Consider the following 25,423-nt stretch of genomic DNA (forward strand, 5'->3'; position numbering starts at 1 on the left):
AGATGACCCTGGAGGCTAGGTCTATTGTTGCAGGTGCCAGGCTCAGAGAGGCCAGAGGGGTATGGGGTGGGAGCTGCTCTAGATGCTCACCTCATGCCAGGCGCACCATTTCTCTGCCAGACCATGATTTCAGAGGGCAGGAGCTCCCTAGGCACATTCAGAGGAAACCATTCACAGGATTGAGGGAAATTAAAATACCCCCAGAGGAACAGCCAAGGGGACCAGCATTGCTTGGACTTCAGGAACAGAGGGAAGGGATAGGACCCATTCTGCATGGTCCCAGCTCAAGCTGGAGATATAAAGCAAAAGTTCTCAATGGGGAGCAGATTTAAGTGGGAATCTTTATTTATCTAAATTCAGAAAGGTTGCTTTATTTGTCTAAGGTCATGGTACAATGCCGGTGAGCGGCAAAGCATATTACCCACTTGGGAACTGGACATGGGTAACTCCAAAGCGCCATTGCGACACCTCTCAATTATACAGCAGCACAGGAAGAAGTGCAGAATATGCACTGAAATTGCCTTCCTCTCATCCCTGCCCCATCCAACTCCCTTCTTAAAGAAAGCCCGCTTGCATGTGTATGTTTGTTTGCTTTCATGCTTCAGGTATTTTTGCAGGACCAAAGGCAGAAGCAGTCTGAATTGAAAGCCTGCATCCATCATTTGTGATGCTGGGAGTGGAGTTAGGGCTAAGAGCAATGGCTTTAAGGGCCCTGAAGAAGATGGGGGACACTTCCCCCTGGGCTAGGGAAAAGAGGATATCAGGGGCTGTATCATGAGGAAATAGCATGTTCTCAGAAGGAATGGTGGTGTGGTGGTCTTAAGAAAGAAGGACCCAAAAACCAAGGCTGGCAAAGATGCTACATCCAATGGGGACATGGAAGCAGAGAGCCCTTGGGCCTCAATGGACCTCGAAGAATCATCACAGTGAGGTTGTTAGTGCAACCAGGAGACTAAACACTTGGCCTCTGCTTTCTTAGTTGTAAGTTTCCTGGGTTGTGGCATCACTCAGGGAGGAGAAAGGTTTCAATCATGACCAAGAAGGAATTTTCTGCTCATCTGTTCAGATCAGGACTCAGAGTCAAAATGAAGTAGATTTAAAGGAAATAAAGATGGACATTGTTTGTAAACCTGTGTTTGAGAACTGAGATTCCTATCATAGTCGGAGTACAGGCACCAAACACCATACAAATGGCAACCCTAACACTATGCTCTCCCCTCCCCATATCCCCACGTCAAAGACTGGAAACTCTCAGATCTGCCAGCTGCAGAATGCCTCCCAGCCCCCAGCCCCCGGCCTTCCTGCCTTACCTGGGGAGCAGGTGCTTGCGGCTGACACACAGGGCGGTCTGGTAGTCCTGGGTCACACACACTTTGTGAGGGCTGCATTTTACCTTCAGGCAGGGGTCCTTGGATGGGTCCAGGGCTGAGGCAAAAACAAGAAGGAGGGCGGGGTTAGGACCTCCAGGGAAATTTAATTTTTCGTTTTCCTTTTTTTTTTTTTTTTTTTTGGTTGAGACATACTCTCACTGTGTTGCCCAGACTAGTGTGTGGTGGCGCGATCTCAGCTCACTGCAACCTCCCCATCCCAGGTTCAAGTGATTTTCCTGCCTCAGCCTCCCAAAGTAGCTGGGACTAAAGGTGCATGCCACCATACCCGGCTAATTTTTGTATTTTTAATAGAGATGGGGTTTCACCATGTTGGCCAGGCTGGTCTCAAACTCCTGACTTCAGGTGATCCACCTGCCTCGACCTCCCAAAGTGCTGGGATTACAGGCCTGAGCCACTGCACCCAGCCTTAATTTCTATTTCTACTTAAATAAACAGATAGGAAGATAGGAAGTAAACCAACCATGTGTTTGCCCTCGGTGCTGTTCTCTGAGGCTGGAGGGGAATAGAATGAAAGCCCAAGCCAGGGGAAATTCTGTGTCTATCACACATTCTTCCTCAGCATCAGGGGAGCAATTCCTTTGTGCTTTGGGAGTTTCAGCATCTTCAGCTCAGGCAGGAATTACTTTTAAAAAATCCTTTAGAATCTCACATGATCCAAATACTTTTCCCTCTTTGGTTATGAATCTGGTGTTGCTTTTTATGACTTCATTCATGCCTAAGTTTACTTATTTCCTATAAAAAGTCCTTGAGGACAGAGTTTTTTGCTTCCATTCAGTAAACACTAACTATGTGCATAAACAACCTATTTTAAGTTTTTGAAGAACTTCAGGATATATAAGACAGTTTTGTGCCACACAAAGTTACAATGTAACAGGGAGGGGGAAAAGCTCACACATAAATATTTATTGTGCAAGGCAGAATTAGATAAGGACCATGACGGCATATAAAATGATAACAGAGCCCAAGAGAAAAATGGAGATCAATTTCTAGGGCAAGGATTGGTGAAGCATTAATATATGAATTGGATCTTGAAGGATGGGCAGGATTTTGAAAAGCAAAGATAGAAAAAGCAATCCAGGCAGAGTGAACCGGCACAGCGAGTGTAGGGAGGCATGTTCAGGCAATCATAAGATACTCAATCTGACTATTAAGTGTGGTTTGTGGGGAGGCAGTAATGAGACAGGAGGGGGTGAGGGGAGTTGATTCAAACAAGTAACTCCAGAAAGGGTCTCCAAAGACAGCAGTTCATATATTGCAACATTTCCTGGAATAGGCTGAGCAGCAGGCCCTCAGCTAATCAGCACTCTGCATGCTGAGATGCACATGCTCATCATTGGCACAGAAGAGACCTCGGGGAATTCTCTGCAAAACAAAAGCAATTGTGCCATCTTCCAGCTCTGGGGCCTAAAGCCTATTAAGCAGTAAATCTTTCATAACTGCTCTCCACAGTCAAGGGAGGTGATGTCTCCCCATGTCCTCCCCATGCAAACATTTGGTTAAACAAATTGGCATCCTAAGCAGGTACAGCAAAACTTCTATAAGAAATGACATGGTCAAAAAACCAAACCAAAACAAACACAAAGAAATGTCACAGTGCCCTCAACCATTGGACTCAGCCATCCCGACTCCTCAGCATGTAGAGGACATCACTGTTCCTCTCCTCCTGCCCAGGCCCAGAATCTGCACACTACTTTCTTCAAATGCCTGCTGAGAATTTCTCAAGGGTCCTGAACACACAACATCCAAAGGCATTTCTGCTACTTGAACAGCTTAGCTGGCTCCCTCCACTGCCGCAGCTTCAGCAGCTGTAAACAGAAGCCAGGCTGCATTCTCAGGCCCATCTGGAAAATAATAAGACCCAGGGCCCGGTCCTAGGGGAGTCACCTGGTAGAGTCTACTCCCCAAGGGATGTGGCTCTGATACTTGGAGCTTAGCAGAGAGAAACAGGCTGTGAGATAAAAGAGAGGCTGATTTGAGCCCCAGGGACAGAGTGTTCATTCACTCAGAGCTCTTAAGCTGAAGGCAACCTCTTCAAGGCAGGTAGCAGGGCCCTGTGTCTGCCTTCAGAGTCTTCCAAGGCTGGGGCTTCCAGAAACTTGCAGCAAGAGCTTCCTGGTCCTAAGTGGAACTCTTTTGGTTCCTGGGGATGTCTGCATAAGAAGCCAGGAGACTGGTGCGGTCTCAGTCCAGTGCACTGCCCCCGACGCCAACCCTGGGGCTGCAGCTCAGCCAACTTTGACTCATTCTCCAAGAATCATCCAAAATTGAGTCAACAATTAAGAATGATTACCAGATGACCACTAATGATGAAAATTTCTCAAGGGTTCTGAACACACAACATCCAATGGTGTTTCTGCTGCTTGAACAGCTTAGCAGGACGTGTCAGTCCTTCATTGCCCCTTCTCACACTTCCACACACCACAGGATGAAGACATTTATAGATCTCAAGAAACTTGGGTACTAGACCACTGGCAGCCCCAGTCATAGTTACCAGCTGAGGCATTTTCCCCAACAGATGCCAAGTGCTACAGCAGAGAACTTGAGATTTTCACCTGAGTGGATGTCAGAGACAGAGAAAAACAGGTTGGCCTAGGGTGATGGGTGTCAAAATCTGCAGTACTACATGACAAGCTTTGTGGCAGAATTTGAGCTTATTTTTGCCTCTGTAGCCAACTTTGTTAACCTGCCACACTGCCCTCCGGGTGGTCTCAATGGACAGTGCAATCACAAGGATCATGAATCAGCTGAGCAGATCCAGGAACAGCACAGACTCCAAGGCGGAGTAGCTTCTGGGACTGAACCCTGCTCTGCTGCTTGTTAACCTTGCTATAACTCACTTTCCTCTTCTGTAAAAATGGGGATAATAACATCACCTGCTGTTGCTTGGTGGTTGTCATGAACATTTAATGAGTTGATATCTGTAAGTACTTAGACTTGGAACATGCTAAGCACCTCATATGTGTTTATTAAGTTTTTTGTGTTTGTCTTTTGTTCCCAGAGTAAATAATCAGTGTTCATAATAACAAAGAACCACAGTTAACACTCACTGAGTGCTTTTGACATACAGACAGTGAACGAAGCCCTCTGATTGGATTACCACATTTAATTTTCATAGCCATCAATGGAGGTAGCTGCTATTAATGTGCAGGTCTTAAAAATAAATTGCTAATGAGAGATGCAGGACAAACCTGGTCTGTGACTCCAGAACCCAAATTCTTCACCAGTGTATGCTTGAAGCATGAGAATCTCCTACTATCTTCTTTAAAAAGCTGATTGGGGGGCTCACCTCACACCAAGGTCCCAAGTGCATCATATTCTTAAGAGGCTTTGGGGGCAGAATGAGACTTACTGGGTAAAAGGAGGGGGCAGCCAGATGACCCGGTGCTGCAGAGGATGGTCCATGATTCACTCTTAGTACACCCCACAGGATGAGGTCACCAGCCCTGATCTTTCCCCAGAGGGTGGGGTGCCCAGCTCTGGACACCTGAGCCCTCAGCCTACCCCCTCTGAATGAAGCCATCCCCCAACTGAGTCAAAGGAACCATGGTCTGGTCAATTTTGTTCCTGTAGTTTTGCCATCTGTCACCCTACCTTAGGCTAACTCCTGTAGACCACCCTCCACTTCTGGAAGCTAACATTTCTTTAAAAACAAAAAATCTCCAACCCAAAATACTAATAAATAAAAACTGTTCGTTATTAAACTCCCTACACATACTTAATAATTTGCATACAGAAATCAAGTCTGCTAAAAATCAATTACTAGGGTCTGAATACTTCAAACATGTATGCAAATTATTTAGAGTAAATGAACTTCACAGAGCAACAAAACAGTAACAAATCAAGCTGTCAGCGATTGTTTAATCACCTCGCCGCATTTTGTTTTTGAAAAACAGCAACACTGGGATTGAAAGGGGATGAGGAGCGTGTCATTTCCATTTAAACTCAGGCCTCCCAAATACGTTTTACCTAGCAGCCTCAAGGCTCAGGGTGATTGATGCTCCTGAAAGGCACCCAGCACCAGTACTGGAAAGGACTGTGGATGCACTTTGTAAAGGGAAGGATAAGAGATCCGAATAATAAGTGGCATTTGAGAGGCCTTTTAATAAGTAGGGGAAACTGCAGGTGAGAAGGTAGGAGAGGCAGCTGAGCGTGACAGCCCTGAGCAGGGTTCAAAGTTTCCTTGTCATGGTGCTATTGATTTCTTGGGGACTTGCTCCAAGTTTCAGTCTCTCTCTGCATACAAGGAGTGAGAGGATGCAGACATCCCCAGAGGATGACAAAGCCCTGTGTCCTCTCTACCACTTCTATCAACAAACCTGCAGGACTCCTGTGGACCCAAACAGGACAGCATCCCTAGCACAGAGCAGGTGCCCACCAACGGTTAATTTTATCTTTCCCACCTATATGCAGAACTATTCAAGAGTCAACTGGCACCCAGCACAAATCCAATTATTTTTTTCAAAATGACTTTTTACAGAAACTTTTCTCAAGGAACAAACCAAGAATGAATTAATTTAAAGAGATTTGTTAAGCTATAAAGCATTGAATTCAAAAGCCAGTTAATTACTGGTTCCATGTAACTTTTCTTTGATTAATTTTATTTTTAAGCTCACTACTTGGTCTCAATTAAGGTGGTGATATTTTAATTATCTTAATTGTTTCTGAACTTGTTTTTCAGTTCAACGAGTTATTTTTTAATTAGCTACATTGATTTTAAAATCCTGAATCAAGCCTTTGCACTCTCCTTGAGCACATCCTATAGGCTAATTGGCAAAGGGTCATGACACCTAGCACAGCAGAGCTTGATACCACCTCAGAGATGCTGAGATGAGAAGAAGACTCCATTTTGTGGGTTGGCCCAAAGTGTTCCTCACCTGGGGGAAAGCACGCACATTTGTGTTTATTCAATTAATATTTACAGAGTGTCATTCAGTGTGAAGCATCTTTCTGCAGGCTAAAGGTGAATACAAAGAGGTGAGCAAAAAGATGTCCTTCCAGCTTTCCAGGGGTTCACCGTTGAACATAGGAGACAGGTGAGAGGAGAGTTCTATGGGGGACAGGTAAGGTACCTAATTCAGCCTTTCAGGGGGTCAGGTGAGACTTCCTGGACAGACTGACATCTATGGAAAAGTAGGTTTAAACCAGATAATAGGATGAGGAAGAACACTCCAGATAACAAGAAGCTGTCTTTCCAGGGGTAAGAAAGTTTGTGGCAGGCTTAAGGAATTCAAGTGTTTCATCAGGCTGGCAGCAGTTGGAGCAGGCCGGTGAGTAAAAAGGCTGGAGAGGAGGCTGAGCCTGGTCCTGAAGGGCCTTGGGGCCACAGGGACCATGCTGGGGAGCCAGGGCCTTTGAGTTCCACAGTGCCTTCAACCCAGCATGCAAGAACCTGTGACCAGACTAAAGTCGAGGGAGAGGGACAGGAAGAGGGAACCCTAAATATGCATTTTATGTAGAAAGTGGCACTTAGTAAGAACAGACACACTACAAATATTCTCGTCCGCCAAATGACAGAGGACGTCAGGGCTAGAAGGCCCAGTGGTCAACTCTTAGAACCCCTTTTCTCCTGCCAGGAACCTCCTTCCTCCCTCTCCCCAGGAACACCAAGCCACACAGGATTCTGGGAGGCACAACCCTACCTGTTGAGACCAGTAAGCAAAAGATTAATCTAAAACAGCAGCTTGAACTCCTGGCCCACGCTGGTGACTTCCAGAATCTTCCTCAGGCCAGAGGCCACTCGATTTGCAAAAAGTCCACCAGTTAAAGATGCCCTGTTGTCTCGCTGTTGCTTTTAAGACTGCTCTCTGCCTGAGTCATGCGAACCCAAGGTTCACATGAAGAGCAGACACTCCCAGTGATTCATTAGGAGTGACTTAATGGACGACTGACAAAGAAATTACACCAAACTGTGAAAACCTCGTCAAGCTAAGAGCAGGAACATTTATTGCAGCTTGTCTGTCCCCATGGTAACCCGTGCATGCATCTTGCCTCCCGTGTCTCCAGAGAGGCTTGTTCACCAGCTGACGACAGAGCCTCTCAGAATATAAAATAGAAGATTCTGCCCATAGGATTTTTGCTGTAACCAGTGAAGAATGGCAGCTTGGAAAGCCTCCTCACCATTCTTTCCTTTCACATTCAAGGGGCTGGCCAAGTTCTCCGAGGCCAAACAAAGGGCCTATTAGTCATGTGCCTGGATAGGGCAGAGAGCAGAGTGGCATAAAGGTCGGACTCCTGCAATTAAGGATTGGGGAATCGGTGGGGAGGGACACAGTACAGACAGAGACAAAGAGGCAGAGGAGAGAAAGATGAGTCTGACCGAAGATAGCCCTCCTGGGAAGAGACCTTTTCTTTCCCCTTTAAACTGAGGGCCTGGGGACTTCTTTCTGTGTCAAAGATAAAAGCATCTTCTCTGTTACATTATGTGTGTGTGTGTGTTTGTGTGTGAGGTGGCGGAGTGGGTTAGAAATTGATAACAGCCTTTTTTGGGGGTCAATTTTTTGGTTGTGCCCTTAAATGATAACAATTGTTAAATGTAGGTAGATGGGTGTATAGCAGTTTATAGTATCCTCTCAACATTTTGGTATACATAAAAATTATAACAAGAAAAAAGGGAAAAAAGAAACATCCTATGACCCAGCAAGTGAACATATTCGCAAAAATGTTCATCTTAATAATCTATAATAAGGGAAAATTATAACAATTTGAGTGTCCATCTGTGTTAGTCCGCTCGGGCAGTCATAATGAAAGTACCACAGATTGGTGGCTTAAACAACAGAAATTTTATTTTCTCACAGTGCTAGGGACTAGAAGTCTGAGATCAGTGTGCCGGTAAGGTGAGGTTCTAGGAGGGCCCTCTTCCTGGCTTGCAGCTAGCCAGCTTTTTGCTACGTCCTTACATGGTCTTTCCTCAATGCAAGCACTTGGAGAGACAGAGAGCCAGCCCTCTCTCATGTCTCTTCTTATAGGACACTTATCCTATCAGCTCAGGGCTCCACCCTTTGGACCTCTTTTAACCTTAATTACTTTCTTAGACGCCCCCTCTCCAAATACAGACACCCTAGGAATTGGAGCTTCAACATGGGAATTTGAGGGGGATAAAAACATTCAATCCAGAACACCAACTGTAGGGAAATGGTTTAGTTAATAACATAATACATTTTTTAAACATCATGCAACTATTTTACAGAAACTAGTAGATCTATATTTGGTAACATAGGTAGATATTTATGATAAATTAAGTGAAAAGGCAAGTTGAAGATGAGAAAACCAATTTGAAACGGTAAAGTAACTTCCCAGCACCATAAAGCCTTAATGGCAAAGCCGGTACTCAGAACCAGACCTGCCTTCTTCCAAAGGAAGTGCCTTTCCCTTCCCTACCCTTCCTCTCCCCATAGCCACAGCCTCCACCCCACTCACAGACCAGGGCCCTCAGTTTCTCCTGATTGCCCTCTATCTCATATCCTGTCTGCAGCAAGGAGACAATGACAAGCCATGATCATGGCCAGGGTCCAGAGCAGGTGCCTAGCCCTGGGTGATCTTGGCATTTGTCTCTGAGATGAAGGAGTTAAGGACTACCCGCTACTGAGAGTGTCTGGGAAGAGCTTGGCCCCTCTGCTCACATGCAAAGCAAGACATTATGAGCAACCACTGATAAGCCCAACATGGTAATTTACACGTCTTGATCATTAGAAAAGAAGGCATTAAGAGGGGTCTGCCAGAGCAGCTGTGGAAATGTGTGTCATAAAATCAACGACCACAAAATTTTATTAGCCTGGGCAGCCAAGCCTCCCTTCTCAAAGCTATCATCTCACATTTTCCCTGCTCCCCAGCTGCTCTGACAAGGACCCTCACTCAGCATTTCCATCAAGAAATTGATTTCCCTTTGAATGTGCGGTGGGAGTGGGAAGAGGAAGTAGAAGGAAAGGGGGGATTAAATAGAAAGGAAGGGGAGGGAGAACATTACATACTCTGTCACCTAATTAGGGGGCTGACATGGAGACAATGACAACCACCAACTATAGAATAATGTACTATTATCCTAATTCAACAATAAAGAAACTGATACAGAGATCAGATCATTCTTAATTTACCAACTGGTAACTGACAGAGAAATGTTAAGCCTGTTTGTGGTCACACAGCCAGTGAGCCTGGATTTTAATCTTGGTGAGTCTCACACCACGGCTGATACTTGAAGCCACTAAGCCACTAATGAAAATAACTTGTGATGGGGATAAAGGTGATGATTAAAATGTCAAGCAGCAATGTATCACACCCCTCTGTCCACCTTCCCCAAGATTCATGTTACCCAGAAGACCTCATAAAAAAAGACTTCCTGTGAAAAAAAAAAGATTGAGCTATCAGAAATCAAAGCCAAATTGTTGGCTATCTTAATAAGCTTGTATTACTTTTATAATGAATACAAAAGTGCAAGCTGCTTTTAAAGGCAATGCTGCTGTCCTGTGAACTTAACTCCCTCTGACTTAAGAAACAGCAGGGACCAGGTGAACTGACTGTGGTTCCTTCCTTGAGGGGTCTCTGTGAAGTGTGCACATGCTCCACACTGCTAATGGGGAGACGCATGAAGCCCAGCGCAGCATAGGACAGGGCAGCGTAGGCAACAAGAGCTGAGAATGGCCTTGCCTCTAAGTAGAGAAAAAGATATCATCCACAGAGAAGTCTTCACCTTCTCATCCATCACAATGGCCAGAATTTATTAAAATGCTATAACAGTAAAGGTACTTGGGTTCTATTTCATTATAATTGACATAAATTATTCATAAGACATTTATGAACAAAGGAGAGAGATTTACTCAAAATACAAAAGAACCAATTCTATAACCTAAGAGAATAATAGGGCATAAAAAGCATAGTAAAAATCAAATATTTCCTGGAAAAAAGTATACTTAAAAGATCACTGTGGCTCATAAAGTCTATCTTTTGTACCTGTGCTTCACTTTAATGCAATTAAAATTTCTATAAAAACATGGAGCTTTTCCCAGGCCAAAGACATCCAGAGAATTAACTCTTTTGGTGCTGATTATTCTGACATTATTCAGCAGCCATGGTTGTTGATCATGTAAGGATTGGGAAACTCAGCAACTCCAAGAATTTCTGCCAAATTTTTAGTGTACCTAGAAGACAAGAACCCAAAGCATTTGGCTCGGAGAGATATAAGTTTGAGAGGAGAGAGGCAGCTTTACCACTTCTTGCCTAGGAGATATCTTGATGGGTTACTTAACTCTTTAGGATTCAGTTGCAAGCAAACAGATCCACTTTACTGAGATGTTGTGAGGATCTGATGGGATAACACATGAAGGTTGTCTAGCACAGGGCCTGGTACACAGTTCATGCTCATTTATTATCCTCATTGCTTTTACCAGCTCTTTTTAGCTTGATCCTAAAATACAGAAAATAGATGTCCACCAAGGGCAAGGGACCCTGGACACTTCAGAAACACAAGATCCTGGAGCCATAATTCTGTTCAGTCTTTCCATTCTCAAAATGGTAAACTCTATAAGAAGAAACATTAAAGCTTTTCAACATCAAGCATGGGGTCCACTTTGTCCCAAAAACTTCTGCTGACTAACCACATCCACACCACTGATGAAGCCACCCTACAACAACAAAGTAGCTCATGCCTCTCTAGTAGAGCTGTACTCTGCCTTGTCTATACCCACAGATAGTAACGGCTGGGAGTAAAGGATGAAAATCCTCTTCCTCTCCTAAGTTTTTGGCACTAGGTTCACACAACAGAGCCTTGTACACAAACCTACGCTCATGCTCTTTTTGTTTTAGGAGAAGCTCTGTGGGCTTTGAAATGTCACTATTGAAGAGTCACAGAGCTTAATTGTTAAGGTATCTTAAGGACCTACATTCAAGCACTGTTGATTAAGAGGCTAGAAAAAAAGAGCTTGGTTAGGGAAACAGAACCTGGCAAATGTTGTTGATCCAAGCAGACAAGGAGTCCAGGGAAGTTGGTGGCAAGGGGTATGTTGGGGACAAATGGGCAGGCAGAGCTCAGCAAGGCAGGTTTGGTGTCTAAGGTTGGTGCTTTCTGATCCTCAGCCCATGAATGTCTTCTGCCCTCTCCTACAGAGCCTGGCAGTGACAGGTGTTAATTGAAACCAGAACAGGAAAGTCTGTAGGGAAAGCCTACCCCAGATTAGAAACAGGGATCTCAAATCCCCTCTCAGAGCCTCAGATGAAGAGGTCACTTCTGCAGTATGGCAGCCTACGGAACACAGCTTCAGTGGAGCACTCTGGTGAGGTCACCTCTCAACAAGTCTAAAAATCAACTAAGGGAAGGGAAACAGGTAGGCCTACACCATATGCACCTAACAGAGCCTGGCCACTTCTTTCTCTTGTGTTCCCATAATCCAATCTAATCCTTGCTTCTCAGACTATATGGTAGGCCAAGAAGAATGCAAATCTATATTGAATCTCCCTGCAGCTTCTATTTTACTAGATGGTAGTGGGTAATCTAAAACTTACATTTTGTATTTTGTAATTTTTTTTGTTGCTGTAGAGACAGGATCTGTCTATGTTGCCCAGGCTGGTCTCAAACTCCTGGCCTCAAGCAGTCCACCCATCTCAGTCTCCTGAAGTGCTGGAATTACAGGCTTGAGCCACTGAGCCTGGCTAGAACTTATTTATATTAAGGCAATCAATGATCTAGTATGGAATAGAATGAGAAATGTATATAAACTTGTATGGAAGAGACTTCAAGAACGTACGTCTCACAGTGGATTCTGCCCCCCGAACCTCAAAATAGGTGTTTTCTCTTACTTGTCCTTAGGAGCTCTTTGGTAGAAAAGTTTGAGCAGTGCTGAAAATATTGAACAAGTTTAAAGGGTCCTAGAATGAAGTGGTAAGCTCTCCAGGGTACTGTTACGTAAGATGGAAAATCAATACCAGTAAAAGTACACACAAAGAACTCTCATAAGCAAATTCCTTATTCTTGCAGGACAAGAAAGCAGCTCCCATTAAATCTAACTAATCAAAAATGTATCCCATGCCACCTGAAACAGATTTCCATACCATCTCTTCCCTGGAATCTCAATCCCACAGGTGAAAGGTCCTAGAGTTTTTCAGAGAACTGACCCTGCAAAGTTCAAAGCTTGTTTGAGAGCCTTGTAAGTGCCAAGCACTGGGTGAGGTATTTAAATGAGCTACAAAGCATTTGCAGTTCCCCAGATATATTAAAATTAAAGCTGTTACTACTTTCATCCCTCTCACTGTTAATTTTTCAGAAACACTTGGCTGTGGGTTTATAAATGGATATTTGAAGACTATTCATTTCCAAGCCCTTTCTTTCTCTAGTTAGAGTGGGTTCATTTCTGCTTCTTTAGGATGGTTCCCAAGGTTATTAAATTTCATTCCTCAGCTGATAACATTGAAGCAATCATGACAAAGTTAGTGTCGACTGGAGCTGAAGTTTCTTGGGCACCTACTATTAGAAACCACCTCAAGCCGAGAGAAAAATGGTTGCATCCCCCACTATAGGAATTGGTAAGCGCCGTATAACTTAAGTCTTATGTATTCTTGTTGTTTCTACATTTTTTGTATGTGTTCTGTGCTATTCAGTCATGGCTAAAATACTTCATCAATGCATCTAAATAAGCTAAATAATTCGCAGTTCCTGCCTTGCTCACAACCAGATCTTTCCCACCAATCTCTCCACCAATGTGCCACTCAATGACTAATTATTTCCCTTACATTAGCTAAGATAAGGACTATCATGCTAACATAAAACATAAATCAGGGCTTAACCGCACATGGAAGACAGTTGCAACATTAAATAATGGAAAAGGACATATGGGGTTTCCTAAGACAAGCATAAAACAAACACAAGGGGCAAAATCTTTCTTTTTTTGTTCTATAGCAATAAGTACTGATCACCTAACAGGTAAGACAGAGTAGAAAGAAAGTCATCTTTGGTTACTACAATGGCTGCAAAATTCTTTCCACCAGAGGGGTTGTAGATATTCTAGTTTTTTGTTAAAGTTAAGGATTCTAGTTTTTTCCTTTAAAGGAGCCTCATGACTCTGTCTTCTACAGTCTGGCTTGAAACTTCCCTTCCAGAATGTAGTTCCCATTTCCTGCCAATATTCTCCTTATCATCCAATATTTACCCCACCTTAATTTATATGGACAACCCACAAACTCTCAAACATTTGAGGTGCTTTCATGTCTCTTGAGTCTTGACTGCACTGCTCAATACAAAATACCATTCCATTCTTACACCACCCTGTGAGGCCAAAAGAAAGAATTAGAATTTGCCAGAGATAATCCAACTAGTAAGTAGCCAATCTGGGATGTAACTGTAAGTCTGCTAAATCCAGTTGAAGCTCCAAGAGACTAAGGACAGTGTCTGTCCTCTTCACTGCCACATGCCACCTCTCACCCAACACAGTGTCTGGAATATCTTGGGGGTTCAATAACTATTGCTGAGCCCAGGTCTATGGGCTTAACCACTAGTCTAGCCTGCTCTGTGAGGCCAGGGGCCAAGTTTTGCTCACTATTTCTGAATCCCAACTCCCCTGACATGTGTCTTCTGTAAAGTTAATGCTGAAAAACTCTGTGCAAGGGGCATCTCTGGATGGATCTAATAACTTAAGATTTCCAGGTCACAAAAATTCAGAGCTGTGAGAATCCCTGGAGTATTTCCAGACCAACACACTCATTTTTCTTTTATTGTTTTGTTTCAGAGAATAAAAACACACATCTTTAATGTAGGGGAGACTTCATTTTGTCAATTCAACAAACATTTATGAAACTCATTTTATACGTCAAGTACTATTATAACCATTGAGAATTCAGAGATGCTTAAGACAGACAAAGTCCTAGCTCTTAAGGAACTTATGACCTAGTAGAGATGTGATAAGAAAGAAAAGAGGGGAGGAGAAAGAGGCCAGGCACGGTGGCTCATGCCTGTAATCCCAGCACCTTGTGAGACTAAAGAGGGAGGATTGCTTGAGCCCAGGAGTTCAAGATCAGCCTGGGCAACAGAGCAAAACCCTGTCTCTACAAAATTGTTTGAAAAAAATTAGCCAGGTACGGTGGCACGTACCTGTAGTCTCAGCTACTCAGGAGGCTGAGGTGGGAGGATCCCTTGAGCCCAGGAGGTCAAGGCTGCAGTGACTCGTGATCACGCCACTGCACTCCAGCCTGGGTGACAGAGCAAGATTCTGTCTCAGAAACAAAAAAAAAAAAGAAGAAGAAGAAAAGAAAGAAGGCAGGGAGAGGAAAGAAGAAATAGATAAGGAAGAGAGGTAAGGGGAAAACATGAGATAATGATAAGACCTAAGCAGCACATTTTAAGAGTGATATAATAACGGCGGGCATGGTGGCTCAAACCTGTAATCCCAGCATTTTGGGAGGCAGAGGTGGGCAGATCATCTGAGGTTGGGAGTTTGAGACCACCCTGAACAATATGGAGAAACCCCATCTCTACTAAAAATATAAAATTAGCCAGGCGTGATGGCACATGCCTGTAATCCCAGCTACTCAGGAGGCTGAGGCAGGAGAATCACTTGAACCCAGGAGGCAGAGGTTGCGGTGAGTCAAGATGGCGCCATTGCACTCCAGCCTGGGCAACAAGAGCTAACTCCGTCTCAAAAAAAAAAAAAAAAAAAAGAGTGCTATAATAGAGAAGCTCCTAGGTGGTCACTCTAGATTAAGTGGTCAGGGAAGACCTCTCTGAGGAGGTGACATTTAAGCCATGATCTGACAAGAGGGAGCCAGTGTTTTGAAGATCTGCTGAGGAACAGTGCAATCCCTGGAGAGGGATTGCAAGGGCCCCAGGATGGGAAATGGCCTTGGAGTGATGGAAAAGAAAAGGTAGCAATAGATCTCATGACTTTTCCAAGAACACACTATTGGACCTGGACCAGGAAGTATCTTTAGAATGATGGGTTCTCACATCAACATGTGCATCCTTGGTGCAATGAGTCTCCAGATATCTGATGAACATGTTGAAGTCTAACTGAGGTTCATCAGCACCAATGGGCTGGCCTTGCTCCAGATCTGTACTCAGCTTTATGATCATCATAATGCCCTTACAGACCCATGGGGCTGCTTCAACACAGGGTTCTTGAGTGACCATTGCTCAGAGTGCCAAAGCTAAAGGTGAACAATCTGCAGAGAACCCAGATCACCAACTTCCTGGTTACAGTCTTTGCTCCTATAAGCAAATCACCAACACGTGTAATAGAAATTATGTGGAAGAGCCAAAGGAGAATGAACTGGGGGCTTCATTCAAAGGAGAATGAACTGTGGAACTGACACAGCCAGTTCCAAATCTGAGCTCAGCTCCTTCCACGCTGTGTGAACTTGGGCAAGTTACATAGCTTCTCTGAGCTTTAAAGAGGAGTGGTAACATCTCCCTGATATGGTGGTCAGGAGGACTGGGTGAGACAATGTGTCAAATGCTTAACATTGATCTTTGCAAGTCCTCAGTAAGTGTTAGTTTCAACTCTTTCCCACATGATCCCTTTTAAGCATTCCTTTCAGTTGCAGCAGCCCAAACTGGGCCCCTTTTCCTCTCCAGGTTTCTCCACCAGGTCATCTTTAAGCCAAATTACAGTCCTGAAATTGTGTTGCCTCTAATCTCTATTTCCCAGGAGACCTCCTGTGAGCTGCCCCTGGTGCCAGAATGGCCCTGCTATCCATAGCCGTCCCCCGTCCCCTGCTGGTGAGTCCCCTTCTCAATGGGCCTGCACTCCACTCTCGCAACTCCCTGAATCAGAAAGCTGATCACCTCACCTGGCCTCTATTGTTGCCCAGTTAGCCAATGTGGGGAAAGGTGAAAGGATGGTTTAACACCCTCCACTCAGTGAGGTCACGCTGGAAATTGATACGTGGCACTCCATCAACAGCAGAAAGGAGATGAAATACAGGGATACCCTTTCTCCAAATACTCCTTCCCCATGAAAATGTGTAACAGAGACTTTTGGCAGCAAATCCCACTGGCTGGGACTAAACCAGTCATCAGGCTTTTTGTGATCCTGAAAAAGCTAATGAGAAGATGTGTCTCTGTGTAATTCAAACAGTATCCATTTCATGCCCAATCGTTTTTTAAATGGGCAACAAATCTCCCTGGCGTGTTCCTTTCTCTGACAAACAAAGGCTCCGTCTGGTCTCTTTGTGGGCTGTGTCCAATCAACAAGGGCAAGAGGCCCTTGATGCCTGTTCAAAGCCCTGTTAGAGGGCAGACCCACTGGGCGGCCTTGCTCCCTCCTGAAAAGTTTCTCTCATTGGAAGCCAAGTCAACATCTAGAATTTTCAACTCAGACTGATGAAGCAGGCCACTGATTTCAACCAGCTTCTAAATGGCAAGTTGACAACTTTTCAGACTACGTTTACTCCTGTTTCAGGCAGTAGCATTAAGGGATGGAGTAAGACAAAACCACATAGCATCACCAGATAGGGTAGCACCACAATGTAAGGGGCCCCTGGGGTGCATTCCTGGCTCCTCAGGTCCTGGGGGAGCAGGGCAAGTGCCTCTGCACCCTGAGAGTGGGGAGGGCCCGTAGCAATATAATACTCTTGCACCAAGTATTGCTGCAAAAATGAGGTGACATGTGAACGTGGTCTGCCCTGTGAAGGTGGCCTCTGCTGTCCTGGCTTCCAAGGGTCATGAATAAAATAACCACACTGCTTAAATTCCAAAGACTTCTCAAACCATCCCTCTCTATCTCAGCAGAGTTTGCGCATTCATATCCTGGGGCATAATTCCTCACGAGAACACATCGCCATAGCAACCCCTCACCTTTTGACCTCAAAAGGGAAATTAATAGGAGAATAGAGTTTACTCTGAAGTAGTTTGACATCCAATAATTCATGTGTGTGAAGCAGTGACCTTCACTGAGCACCTACTACATGTAGAGAGTTTTCACTGAGCACCTACTACTACATCATTTGGGGTGGTGAATATACATGTTGAAAAGGGAGGGCCTATACCTGTGCTCAGGTAATTGCAGGCCTGTGAAAGGTATCTGGTAGGTGCCTGGTATATATGACCTCAAGGAATCTGTACAGCAAAACCATGAGCCAGGTGTTTCCTTCATCCTCATTCTATAGCCAAGGTAACAGAGAAATTTGTTGAGAAAAGACCCAGAATTTGCTCAAGCACCTACAGCTAGAAGGGATGAGCAAGAATTCATACATAAGTGAATCCAGAGCCCTCCTGCACCAGAGGCCACAAAGAGTGGATCCAATGAGCCCAAAGGTGTGTGGTGACCAGCCCATATAGTGCTTTTAAAATAAGGTGTTAGCAGTAAGAAATTAAGGAATATCATACAAAAATCTATCATAAATTTTTGGGTTATTTTTAATAGAAAGATCTGGCCACACTGGGGCTTGCACTCCCCCATGGCTGCCTCCATCCTGTTATCATTTCCTTCTCCCACTTTACACTCTGCTGCCTGGGTCCCTTCCTCCCTCCTGCACTCTTACATGAATTGCCCACTTGGTCCCACCAGCACTGGTGTTTGCACTACCTATAGCTCCATAAGAACACATCTTTTCTTCATAAAATAAACAACCACACTGCTCAAAATAAACAACCACACTGCTCAAATTCCAAAGACTCCCAAGACAATTTGGATGGGAATGCTCCAGGAGGATTAGTTTTCTTCAGTTTAAAAGCAGTTCCCAGTCCCTGGTACTTCATTGTGTGGCAAACGACATGATAAACTTCTTTTTTAGCTTAACAGGCTGTGTAATTATTCTTCCTTTGAATTTTTGCATCTGAGTAATTAATTTAGCAATCCTCTGTCCTGAAGAATTTTCCCCCTCCTACTAGGCTGGACTCTGCTTTTTCCTTTCAGTCTTAAGAATGCTGTCTAAATGCTGTTGGATTCCAGAGGTGACTCCCAGAGGAAGAAAGGGACCTCTTCCTCCCAGTGCTTTTGCTGGGCTGGGTCTTTAGCACCATGTATCCAAAAGCTGGCAAGTGAGGAAGCCTTCTACATGGTTTCTCTCTCCATAGAGTTTTCTGTTAATCACTTGGTCCCAATCCCATTCCCCAGGCACTAACCTCTGAAATGATATGAATGAACAGAAACTCCTATGGATGAAAGGTTGGTCACTAGGATTCTGGGAACAGCTTTTAGATGGTTTAAAACTGGCATATGGGGCCAGGCACAGTGGCTCACACCTGCAATCCCAGCACTTTGGGAGGCCGAGGCAGGCAGATCACCTGAGGTCAGGAGATCGAGACCAGCCTGGTTAATGTGGTGAAACCCCGTCTCTACTAAAAATACCAAAAAATTGGCTGGCTGTGGTGGCGCTTCCCTGCAATCCCAGTTACTTCGGAGGCTGAGGCCGGAGAATCACTTGAACCTGGGAGGCAGAGGTTGCAGTGCCATTTGCACTCCAGCCTCGGCAGTAAGAGGGAGATTCCATCCCAAAAAACAAAAACAAAAACAAAAAAAAAACTTGCACACAAAACTTTATGGGCACTTTTGTGATATGGGGTCCCAAATGCCCACTCTCCACTAAAAAGACAGATGTGCCAGCTGATCCTACCTTTCTCCATCCTGATGATTCCATCCCAGTGACTGTCCAGAGACTCTGCAATGTGAAGGAGGAGCCCCAGGGCAGAGGGGACACTGGCAATGATTAGACTGGGGTTCCTGCTGCCTAGCCCTTTGGCCTCCCCTTAGTCCTTTCACATTTCCAAGCTGGGGTTTTCTAGCCTCTCGCAGCCTCTGGGAGCTTTGGATACCCTTCCTGGGACAGTTGAGTCACGTTCTGTTGCTAACGTCCAAAGAACTCCTTGGCAATATAGGCTCATACTCTGTAGAGAACTTCAAAAGGGTCTCTGGTTAGAAATCAGTTTTGGGACATGGAACATGTCAGTTGAAATGCAGCCAACACCTGAGCAAGTTAACACACTGAACCTTAATACCATGAAGGCTCTGAGTGATTGGGGTGAGCCGATTCTCCTCAACACCACAGCCCACAGAAAGCTGCTCCCTGGAGATGAAAAATACTATGTATATCACTGGAATGGGTGTCATGAAATTTACACAGAACACTCCACAAAATGCAGCTGGAAAGGGGGCAGTGGCTGTGCCACAGAAGGGAAGGAGTCTCAGGGGGACACCATGACAAGGGAGAGACCATGGAGAAAGGACAGGTTGGGGGTGTGAGAAGACCCCTGAGCAAACCTCATCCACTTCACAGGGATGAGGTGAATGACCTGGTCCGCAGAGGATGGGATCTCCTAAACAGATGGCAAATTGCCGACTTCTCATGTGGCTTCTCCAGTCTCCACAGGGGAAATATGGCTGCCCACGGCTCCCAGCTCCAGTAACAGGAAGAGACTGACATGCTCTTATTCCTAAATCCAAATTCTCGGTCTAAATGATCAGGTATACCTGACTGGTCCAGCAGGAATCAGATGCTCCCCTTGACCAAATCAGCTATGGCCCAGGGAAGGGAGGCTGGTCTCAAGAGCCCATCCATAGGTCTTTCTTCTTCTTACTTTCTTTGATGGAGATACAATATTCCTAGGGAATGGGTAATTTGGAAGTGGGAAAATACTTCAAAGAATATCAACATAGACTTCTTAAAATGGGATTACTTCTACTTTAAATATTCTAGGCCATAGAATAAATACCTTAGAATTGACAATGTCAAGTATATGTTGTCTCACAAGTCTCCAAGTAAAGCTAATTAGGATCATTTAAAAACCTAACGCTTTCTGGGATTTTAGTACACCCATCACCTGAGTAGCATACACTGTACCTAATATGTAGTTTTTTTATCCTTCACCCCCCACCAGCCAGCTCCACCCCCCAGCCTCCCACTTCTGAGTCTCCAAAGTCCAACATATCACTCTTTATGCTTTTGCATATCCATAGCTTAGCTCCCACTTATGAGTTACAACATGCAGTATTTGGTTTTCGGTTCCTAAGTTATTTCACTTAGAATAATGGCCTCCAGCTCCAACAAAGTTACTGTAAAAGGCATAATTTCATCCTTTTTTATGGCTGAGTAGTATTCTACGGTGCATATATACCACATTTTCTTTACCTACTCATTGGTCAATGGGCAGTTAGGTTGGTTCCATATCTTTGCAATTATGAACTGTCCACTTTTAATTCTAGTTCTCTTTCTTTTTCTACTACATCTGCAATTACTTCCTCCACTGAAGTCCTGAGTCCCGCGAAGTCATTTATTTTTATTTTTACTTTAATTTTTTTGCCAATCCATGTCTATATTTTAGTGGAAATCCAGCATGTTTTCTTTACCTTGGTGAACATAAGGAGGCAAATAAGTCTTTTTTTCCATAAGTTATTGAGAAACTGGTGGTGTATGGTTACATGAGTAAGTTCTTTAGTGGGGATTTGTGAGATTTTGGTGCACCCTTCACCCGAGCAGTGTACACTGCACCATATTTGTAGTCTTTTATCCCTCACCCCCTTCCCACTCTTCCCAAGTCCCCAAAGTCCACTGTATCATTCTTATGCCTTTGTGTCCTCATAGCTTAGCTCTTACATATCAGTGAGAACATACGATGTTTGGTTTTCCATTCCTGAGTTACCTCACTTACAATAACAGTCTCCAATCTCATCAAGGTCACTGCAAATGCTGTTAATTCGTTCCTTTTTTTGGCTGCATAGTATTTCATCTCATATATATATATATATAATATAATATATTATATTATATAAAATATTATATAATATATAATATTATATAAAATATAATATATTATATATAATTATATAATTATATATAATATATTATATATAATTATATAATTATATATAATATATTATATATAATTATATAATTATATATAATATAATATGTAGTATATAATATAATATATAATATAATATGCAGTATATAATATAATATATAATATAATATGCAGTATATAATATGATATATAATATAATATATAGTATATAATATGATATATAACATATAGTATATAATATAATATATACTATATAAAAAATAATATATATTATATATTATATAATAAATATATAATATACAATATATAATATATATGATATAGAATATATATTTATTTATAAATATATAAATATATATTATATATTATATAATATGTATTATATATTATGTACTATATATAATATATATTATATATTATATATTATATATCACATATATATTACATATATTATACAATATATTATGTATTTATATATTTATATGTTTATATGTTATATATTTGTATACTATATTATATATATTATATATAATATATGTATAATATATACAATATATAATAAATATAATATATATTTATATAATATATATATAAAACATATGAAAAAATGTTCAACATCACTAATGACCAGGGAAATGCAAATCAAAACCATAATGTGTTACCACCTCACCCCTGCAAGAATGGCCATAATCAAAAAATCAGAAACACAGTAGATGTTGGTGTGGATGCAGTGAACACTTCTACACTGCTGGTGGGAATGTAAATTAGTACAGTCACTATGGAAAACAGTGTAGCGATTCCTAAAAGAGCTAAAAATGTAACTACCATTTGATCCAGCAATCCCACTACTATCTACCCAGAGGAAAATAAGTCATTATTTGAAAAAGATACTTGCACACGCATGTTTATAGTGGCACAATTCATAATAGCAAAATCGTGGAACCAATCCAAATGCCCATCACTCAATGAATGGATAAGGAAACTGTGAGAGAGATATATATTATATATATTATATAATATATATCTGTAATATATAATATAATATATATTTCTAATATATGTATTTTATATATAATATATATCTCTAACATATATTATATAATATATATCTGATATATCTAATATATTATATAATATATATCTCTAATATATATTATATTATATATCTGATCTATCTAATATACAATATAAATCTGATATATCTAATATATTATATAATATATATCTGATATATAATATATATCTGATATATATTATATATCTGATATATAATATATATCTAATATATATTATATATCTAATATATAACATATATCTAATATATAACGTATCTAATATATATAATATATATTATATATATACACATATATGGGACATGGAACATGTCAGTTGAAAAGCAGCAATAAACCTAATGCTTTACACAAACTATACTCACTGCACCCCATGTTGCCCAGGAGCCTCTAAACTCTCTCTCCAGGTAAGTCTGACTACCTTGCCTGCCAACATGACCCCACACTTGGGTTTCTTTGGGCTCCAATGGCAGTAATTGCTTAGGCTATAAAATCATCATTGCTTTCATCTACACATTTTTTTACGATTTATATTTTGAGTTATGCTTCCCCTGGTTTTTGTCTTACTTGTAACAAAATTGTGAGCTCCTATCTTATATAAAGATTTTTGCTTCACTCAGAGCAACCAGTACCATACTTTTGCTGACGAAATGTTATTAACAAGTTCATAATAAATGCATGCTTGATAACATCCTGGCTGCACTGAAAATGTTGCCATCTCCAAACTGTTTTTGTATTAAAAAATCCAGGATTTGCCTGTATCTAAGATGTGAGCAAGATGGAAGATTTTTAGAACGTATCTTTTTCATCAAGTATTCAATGCCACAGCTATCCAATTTCCATTATGTAAGAATAAGATCCAATAGCTGTCATATTCTGGGTAAGATCTAAGAGTTGTCACTCCCTATTCTAATCTTTGGTGATATATTATACATAGAATTATCTCAGTGTGAATTCAGGTCCCCAACAAAATATTTGGGCTAGCTTTATATCTTTACTTTCAAGCTGGTAAGAAAGTCGTTTTTCTTTCTTTTCCTCCCTCCCTAGGGGAAAAAGATGCCCCTTATCAATGTACCATTCCCATTTGTTCTAGTCTCTAATGCTTTCTTTTTTTTTTTTTTTCTCTTAAGATGGAGTCTTGGCTCTCTGTTGCCCAGGCTAGAGTGCAATGGTGGGATCTCGGCTCACTGCAACCTCCACCTCCAGGATTCAAGCAATTCTCCTGCCTCATTCTCCCGACTAGCTGGGACTACAGGCATGCACCACCATACCAGTCTAATTTTTTGTGTTTTTAGTAGAGACAGGGTTTCACCATGCTGGCCAGGCTGGTCTTGAACTCCTGACCTCAGGTAATCCTCCCGTCTCGGCCTCCCAAAGTGCTGGGATTACAGGTGTGAGCCACTGCACCTGGCCTTATAATGCTTTCTGAAATAAGACTATGAAATAATGTGTGCCTAATCAGGGATGATTGTTCCCTTTCCCTGCCTCGGTAGACATTTAGCAACCTCTAAAAACATTTTTGCTTGTCACAACTGTGTGCAGAGGTGGGGGTGATGCTACTGGCATTTAGTGGGTTGAGGCCAGGGTGGTGCTAAACATTCTACAATGTACAAGACAGCTTCCTCCCCTACAACAAAGAATTATGTGGCCCAAATGTCTATAGTTCCGAAGTTGACAAACCCTAGCTTAGATACACAAGATGTGCTGGGAGAAGGTATTGTTTAAAAACTTCTCTGGGGCTACAGTGATTTCTGTATGGGAGACAAGAAGGAAATAAGTGAACCTGGCAGTTATTGGAGGCATAGGAAAAGAGGACAGGAAACTGAGACATGTCCCTAAAGAATCTCCTGAGAACCTACTTACTCCACATCAGCATTGGAAGGGTCTTCAAGAAATTACATAAACCAGTTTCCTTGTGATGCTATTTGGGAATGGAGAAGCAGAAAGGGAAGGCTGACTTTTCCAAGGTTCTTTAGCAAGTTAGCTGCAGAGCTGAAACTAGAACTCTGGCCTCATACCCCTAGCCCAGTGTTCTGCCTACTGTATCATGCTGATCCTAATGAAAACAGAAAAGGAAACATTGCTCCAAAAACTACCATTGGCCTTTAAATTAATTAAGAGAGATGGGAAGTGAGAAGCCAGTAAATTTATTCAACAACAAATATGTATTTAGCACCTACTATATACCAAGCACTGGTTTTGGTGCTGGAAATGTAGCAGTAAATGGGAAAGAAAAATCCCCTGCTGCCACAGGACTCTTTCTAGTGATATACGCAAGACAGGCAACATGGCTGCCAGGGAAAGGCAGCAAAGATAAACAGAAGTCTAAGGTACATCTGGTACCCTCCAGGACTCAAAGACCTCAGTGGGCAAATTCCCTAAATACCTTTATACAAGATATTTTAGGATGATGTGACATTTGACTTCAGGCTCTAAAAATTCCATAGGTCACTAAGTAGTTCATTACTAGGCAATGAAAGAAGAGTAATAATAACATCAGCCAACACTTCCTGGATACAAATGTATGTGCAGGATGCTATCTTACCATCTCACTAAATCCTCATAATAATCTTTTGAAGTAGACATCATTATCCCAGTTTATAGATGCAAAAACTTGGGTTTGATGACATAAAATAATTAGTCCAAGTTAGAGGAACTCACCCTCAGGTCTGTCAGCCTTCAAGGCCTATTCTCTTAGTGACCAGGCTAGATGGCACAAAGCTTTTCTAAGCTTTTGGAGCTAAGATCAATCACTCAGTATGGCAGCTACTCCAGGACAACATGTGACTCTCAAATTCCCTGTTCCTTTACCAAGGCACAGCTACAGTTTCTCTATAAGATCTCATATCACACAAACACCTATCTTAATTATATATATTGCTCATATTTCTTTCTGTTTAAAGTAGCTTCTCAGAAAATTTAAATTGTTAGCAGACCATATATTTCACACACTGGAGTAAGGGCCACCTTGATTGAAATGTAAATGCTTATATGCTGTTAAACTCTGAAATCAGAAAGGTTATATGAAGAGTTCATTTGCACTTTTGAGAACCACCAGGCAAGACTGATTGCTTGCTGCCCCATAAATTCTCACCAGTAGATTAAATTTTGTTAATGGGACCAAGAACATTCAAAATAACCCATTTTTCTATGTGAATACTTGATCTAAGTCATTACTTCTCTACCAGATTAAGTTTGTCTTTTTTTTTTTCTTATCCCTATCAAGAATCTCATCAAGCTCAGCCACA

At 42.2% G+C, this 25,423-nt stretch overlaps 1 protein-coding gene across 1 annotated transcript in view; it reads right to left on the reverse strand.

Moving 5' to 3' along the window:
• Positions 1 to 25,423, reverse strand: part of SPOCK1 (SPARC (osteonectin), cwcv and kazal like domains proteoglycan 1) — a 535,952-nt gene that overhangs the window by 161,922 nt on the left and 348,607 nt on the right. Inside the window, exon 4 of the mRNA XM_024247208.3 lies at positions 1,311 to 1,425. Within this exon, the coding sequence (XP_024102976.1) occupies positions 1,311 to 1,425 (115 nt within the window). The remainder of the gene's footprint in view (positions 1 to 1,310; positions 1,426 to 25,423) is intronic.

This window comes from Pongo abelii, chromosome 4, assembly GCF_028885655.2.
Source record: "Pongo abelii isolate AG06213 chromosome 4, NHGRI_mPonAbe1-v2.0_pri, whole genome shotgun sequence".
Taxonomy (NCBI): Eukaryota; Metazoa; Chordata; class Mammalia; order Primates; family Hominidae; genus Pongo; species Pongo abelii.